Source organism: Stegastes partitus, unplaced genomic scaffold (genome assembly GCF_000690725.1).
Source record: "Stegastes partitus isolate 25-593 unplaced genomic scaffold, Stegastes_partitus-1.0.2 Scaffold184, whole genome shotgun sequence".
Classification (NCBI taxonomy): Eukaryota; Metazoa; Chordata; class Actinopteri; family Pomacentridae; genus Stegastes; species Stegastes partitus.
The window spans coordinates 635,538-641,613 of record NW_007577915.1 but is presented as its reverse complement, the minus strand read 5'-3'; the positions used below and the strand labels follow the sequence as shown (position 1 = coordinate 641,613).

General features: G+C 40.6%; 1 protein-coding gene across 2 annotated transcripts in view; it reads left to right on the top strand.

Moving 5' to 3' along the window:
* blnk (B cell linker) overlaps positions 1-6,076 on the top strand; it is a 31,710-nt gene that overhangs the window by 9,307 nt on the left and 16,327 nt on the right. For both annotated transcript variants that reach the window (XM_008280181.1, XM_008280182.1), the window contains exon 3: positions 1,719-1,765. In XM_008280181.1, coding sequence (XP_008278403.1) covers positions 1,719-1,765 — 47 coding nt within the window. The remainder of the gene's footprint in view (positions 1-1,718; positions 1,766-6,076) is intronic.

Here is a 6,076-nt window from a genome sequence, read left to right as displayed (position 1 = left end):
TATTTGCACTTTGCAGTGCTGTTGATACGAATCCCATCAATCCAAACAAGAACTGAAGCACAAAAACCAAAGAGATGGTATTTCCTGTTCACACATGCAAATGGGATTGCATGTAAGCTGTAGAAACATGTAAAGCACTTGGATGTGACTGAGTGTGGTTCTGCACTAAGTAAGGACTCCAGGTCTATAGTACAAAGGAGAGGCTGCAGCTTGTAGAGCTGTTGTGTCTCATTTGAACAAGCACAGACAACCCTATAAATAATTCAATGTGGGAGCAGTGCCTGAGTATCCACTGGGGCTGACTATTTGATATTTTATTCGGTGTCAAAAGGCTAAGTCTGATTTTATACAGATGCTTTTTCTTTTTTTTTTTTTCTCTCTCCTGTAAGCCGGTGTGATGATCAAGCGTGTATCAGGGAGGGCAAGGTTCAGTTCTTTGAAGGAGGTAATGCCTTTCATATTAAGTGATCTCACTCTCTGATTTCCAAATGATTAAATCACAAGCTCTGCTTTAAAGGGCTGTGCTATGCTATGGGTTTATTCTTCGAGCTAACGCATCCTTTTGTTGCACCAAGGTCCCCGTATCCACTCACCGAGGTAGTGTGAGCCGCCTCGCCGACCCTCCCTCCCCCCGTGGAGTTCCTCATACAAATCATAAACGGCTTGAAAAAGTACCGTCTAATCAACTCGGAGCATCTTAACAGTACATCATTACACCTGTTTCACAAGAGACTCGGCACAAGAAAAGAGCCGTCCATGCATTATTCATGTCTAAATTATGTAAGGCGTATACCTCATACTCTTACGACAAGCTTCTCTCTGTTTGTTCATTTGACATCTAACAAACTTAAACACACAATTTTCCAACTTTCCCAAACATTTGTTGTCATGGATCTTCATCACATTACGGCGAATTTTAAAACAGAGGAGAGACAGAGCAAGTAACGACCTGGAGCAATGAATTATGAATGAAGAGGGGAATACATAATTTAGCGGGAATTGTTGCATATTTTATGGTAATCATTTTCCTTTCATTTACGAATCACAATTGCCGTACTGCAACACGGGCATTAAAATGCAACAAAAAATTACAATGCAGCGGGCAGTTGTATAAACTTTTTTTTTTTTTTTTAAAGGTTTGATGATTTAGAAAATGATAGAGGTGTTGTGTTTTTGGATAGAGGAGCAATCTTAGCAGGGAGATCAGCACAGGAAGCTTTATGTTTTTAGAGATTCATTTGTGGTGTTGGTTTAGGATTTTTGTTGTTGTTGTTGTTGTTTAACTGCTGCATTAAATCATGCATGATGTGATTTAAAGCTACTTTTCAAGTCTTTTATTATCAATGAGGTCTATAAGAAAGGCATGACCGCTGTAGAATTTCAACTCTTACATGCATATATGTGACATTTGTAATAATATCTGATGCTGCAGCTCCCACAGCATCATTTGGCTCAGTTTCGAAATACAATAAGGGTGACTTTAAAAAAAAAAATAAAGCGCTTCTGAAGTCCCCCTTAGTGAGATGCTGCCATCTTCTGTTGGCTAAGAGGTAGTGCATTTCTGTCACTTCTGCTCCAATGCATGGATTTTATTGAAGGTGACATTTTCACAATATCACATCTGATGTAAGGAATCGCGCCTGCGAACTCTGCAGTCTCTCGTTTTCACACCATCTTGTCAGTTTTTGTTTGTTTTTACACTTCTGATGCTTTTGCAGAGCCTGTCCCACACCGACATGAGCAAGTTCAGTCTCATCCAACAGCCGTAAGTAACGCTTTCATACTTCTTTTTTTTTTTTGGAGGCAAACCTTTCAGGCAGCTATTCATAGAATCCCTCTTTCCATCGTTCCTTATCATCATATATATTGCCTATTACAAGGCAATGGATTCACAGTGTTCAGAGGTGACTGCACTAATCTACTTTATACAACAAAATATTCATATTCGCTTGAAAACTAGGCGTTGAAATGTAAATTCAACGTGTGCATGATGTGTCTTAGTGTGTGTTTACAGGTGTGTGTGTACAGCTGGTTTGCACTGTGTGTGTGTGCAGTACGTGTGAAGAGGGTTTGTCTGGTTGTCTGACTGCAGCTGCACATTTGTCTGCATCTGTCTGTTCTTGTTTGTGTGAGGTAGTTCCTGTTCATGCATCCCCTGTGTATACATGTGTGTGTCTCACATAAACTGGCAGGACTGAGNGAGCCCTGCCCCCCTAATGTCATCCATCAGTGCTCAAACACCCCTAAATGTGATCGGCGGACCGAAAAAGAACAACAGTTGTAAAGCACTACAGAAAAAAAATGGGAAAGATCACATGTGTATTTTGGATTTTCAAAACAAAATTGCAGTTCAGTTGTGGAGGAGACAGGGCTCCATCACAGCTCTCAGGACGCCAGCGTCGCTCTATTAGCGGCACCACTTTAGTCCAGGCTGAAATATCCCAGCAGCTATGGGATGAATTTGGTTCACATTTTTATATTCCCCAGAGGATCCATCTCACTGATTTTAACGATCCCTTGTGTTTCTCTCTTGCTCCAGTATGAGGCTGGTGTTTTTTTGGGTTTTCAGTTTAATGTGGAAAACTATGAGATGGAATAAAAGTTGGTGCAAACATTCAGGGGACCCAAAAGAGGAATGACTTTGGTGTGATCTCACTTTGCTGCATGCTACTTAGCATCAGCCCATCTCACACCAAAATGTGTATTTCGTTGGTCCACAGCACAATTTGTGTTAATTTCTCACAAAAAAAGGCTATAAAATGGAAAAAAGCTGGTGGTTTGGGGGCAACTATAGCTGACTAATTGTGGTGCAAAGTAGTTTTGTAGAGTAGATCAAAGCAAACGATGACTGAAAATGACTAAAGACAGCAGCTAATAAGGACAGTAAGTAATGACTGAAGTGTAAAAACAGTATGAAAGAAGAATGATGCCACGTGGGAGTTCAACTTGAGTCTCCTGAGAGAAAGTCTTGTGTTTGCTCGATGCCACTAACACCCCTGCAGTCTATTAATGTGCACATTGTTGATCTTTCCATGTGCAAAACAAAAAAAAAGTCATGTGACATGGACTCAAGCCAATAAAAAAACAAAAATAGGCCAAAAAAAAAAAAAATGTCATCAACTTAAAATGTGACTCTTTTTTTTGAAACTAATACGTTTTGTGCCGTGGACCAAAGTAGCTTCACGTTTTGGTATGAGCANGTGGAGAACGAGCGCTTCGTTCATTAGAGACTTGGGGTTGCGATTTAGTCGACGGCTGCTCCAACAGGCTGGTAAACCAGCCCGTCATCTGCAGTGTCATAGTGTGATTGAAAAGCAAGCTGCATCCACCCATAACGTCACATTTCCCATTCAACGTATCTGTAATTACATTTTGACTCGGCAGGATTCCATCTGAAAATATCTGCGTCACTTTGACGAGTTCAAACTTAATTTAAGATATCTGCAAAAAAAAAAAAAGACAATGTAGATATGGAAAATTCGGTTGAATTAAAGATATCTGGCTATAAGTAGAATTATGACTTGTCAGAATTACTGGTAGATATCCACAATTCACACTGTGGGTATTTGGAAGTGAATTGTTAGATATGTGTAATGAGAAATCCCATACACGTGAAGGGTAAGCGCGACATCGTTTGTCCTAGGGAGACTGACAATGTGGATATCTGAAATGACAATTGTGGATAGAAAGAATGACATTGTGGATGCCGGTAATGTTCTTTTTGGACTACGAAGAAGTAAATTCTGGATATCTGCAATGCATATATTAGAATGACTCGCCGTAGTTTTCTCGGTTTGCCCGTTCCATGTATGCACTGAAACAAAAATCTGATGCTCATACGTGGCTATGATCCACCCAGCGCTACTCCAGTGCTCATTAACGGGATAAAGGAGAGAGAAGATGGAGGGGAAAAGAGGGCAGAGGGGGTGACGGGGACAGTAAACGTGGCACGTGTTAATTATCTAACTATGCTAACTCCACCGTCATTTGGAGGATGTATTATACATGCGTTATCACAAATGTTTTGCCTTTCTTCGGCCCATGTAGCAACAGTGTGCCGCTCAGAGGAAGACGAAACATTTATAATGAGTTGTGTTTGACTCATCAGGAGCTCAGCATGTGTCTGAGGGCAGAGAGGGTCTGCACCGTGGGCTCTGAATGTCATCCAGCTAGCGTGCCGCCGCCGAGCGTTGCCTTTGGCTTACTTTGCATATTCATGTGATGTTTATACAGTAGATGGAGCAAAGGTCATAAAATCCTCAAGTAAATAGACACAAGTAAGTAAGCAGCACGGATCTCTATCACAAGACAATACCCGGCTCTGCCTTTGAATGCATCGTCTTCTCGTTGCACCTACAAGGTCTAGAATGAGAGGTGGTGGTGGGAGGAGGGAGGAGAAGAAAAAAAAAAAGGGCAATCTAATTCCATCTGAGCGCGCTGTAAACTACAGTAGGGATGACAGTCAGTCAGCACAGCATAGATAAAGGTAATCTCTGTCTTTCTGATGCCATGTTCACTCACACAGGTAGACAGGTTAAAAAGAGATATGTAGCAGATCAAAAGAACTGTCAGCCTCCATCTCTGTAAAGCTGCCTGTGTGTGGCGGCGGAGAGAAGAAGTCACTTTCAGTTTCTATGCATCATATCAATACTACAAACAAAGGCCAGTTGAAAAGGACAGCCTGTGTGCATATCTGTGGCAGTACATATGTTATATCATGACTCTGTTGTCGGTATCAGACATCTACAGCCGCCTGCTGAATTACAAAATATTACGGGCTTTACAAGGAAGGTTTCCTAAATGATATATAGGCTGCATTTCAATAAAAGAACTCATTTCCTCCACAGAGATTAAGTTTTCATACAGTCCAACTTTAGCTTCACTTAATCTAATTTGAATTTTGACACAGCTGCCTTGTAAAGGATAAAAGAGAAAACAGGCCGAAGTATTACAGCCATAAAGGCAGAATTAACTTTTCACGCCTCTAATTTTGGGGACGTTTAGCGCAGATTTTTGCGAACAAGTGGAAAGTCTCTCACCTGATGACAGTCATGAGGCCTTGTGCAGCTGCCGTGAAAGAACCAAAAAGGTAATTCTGAGGTCATGTGGCTGCAAAGCTGTTCTCTCTTTTGTGAATTGGACCTTATTTAAACAGTACGTATTAACAAATGTTCTGCTGTTTGTCATTCCGGCAGCAAACCACACAGGAACAGAAACAAAAATGATGGTCGCGGCTGTTTTTGTGAGTTCTCACACCGACACGTACTTGTCACCGTAGGTTTCATGCTTTAAACTTTGGCAGCTGTACACGGCAGCGTTTGAGTGTTTGGGACTTAAGTTATCTTATCCGAAATCTGCACATGTTTAGATGCAGTGATTTAAAGCAGTCTTTTACATTTTTTACATGGTGGGAGCTTTTAAATTGTTCAAATGAGATCGTTGTCGCAGCGCTGTTGGGGTTTTTTTTATCTTTTAGGCCTTCAGAGCAACAGTGTCCCTCAAATTTGCATTCCCATACAGCTGAACTGCATCGTCACTTCTGTTTTTAAAGACACTGAGGGGAGGGGATGTTCCTCCCAGAAATGAAACAGCACATGGGAAACATTTCTCATTTCAATACAGCTGCAGAGCCTGTTTTAGGAGGTCAGGTCACTCAGGAGAGCTTGTTGGAAACATTATTTTTAGACTAAAGTTTTGTTTTCACTCACGGTTATCTTTTGTTTCCACTGACTGTTTGGTTAAGGCTCCACACGACTTGTTTAACCCTCCTATTACCTTTGGGGTCAATTTGACCCCGTTCAATGTTTAAAATCTCTAAATAAGTCATTGACATATTTGTTCAATTTTATTTAAAGGGCTATTTACACATACACTTGGGTGACAATGTTAATTGTGATATTTTCTGGAGGTTTAAATTGTTGGGGTCAAATTAAACCCAAGGATAAAAGATGTCAGTAAATTTGAAGGTAATAGGAGGGTTAAGTTTAGTAAAATAGTTTGGGTTTAAAATGGATCGTTTCACAATGTTCATTTTCATAAATTGATGCACATGTAACACAAACTGATATATATATAT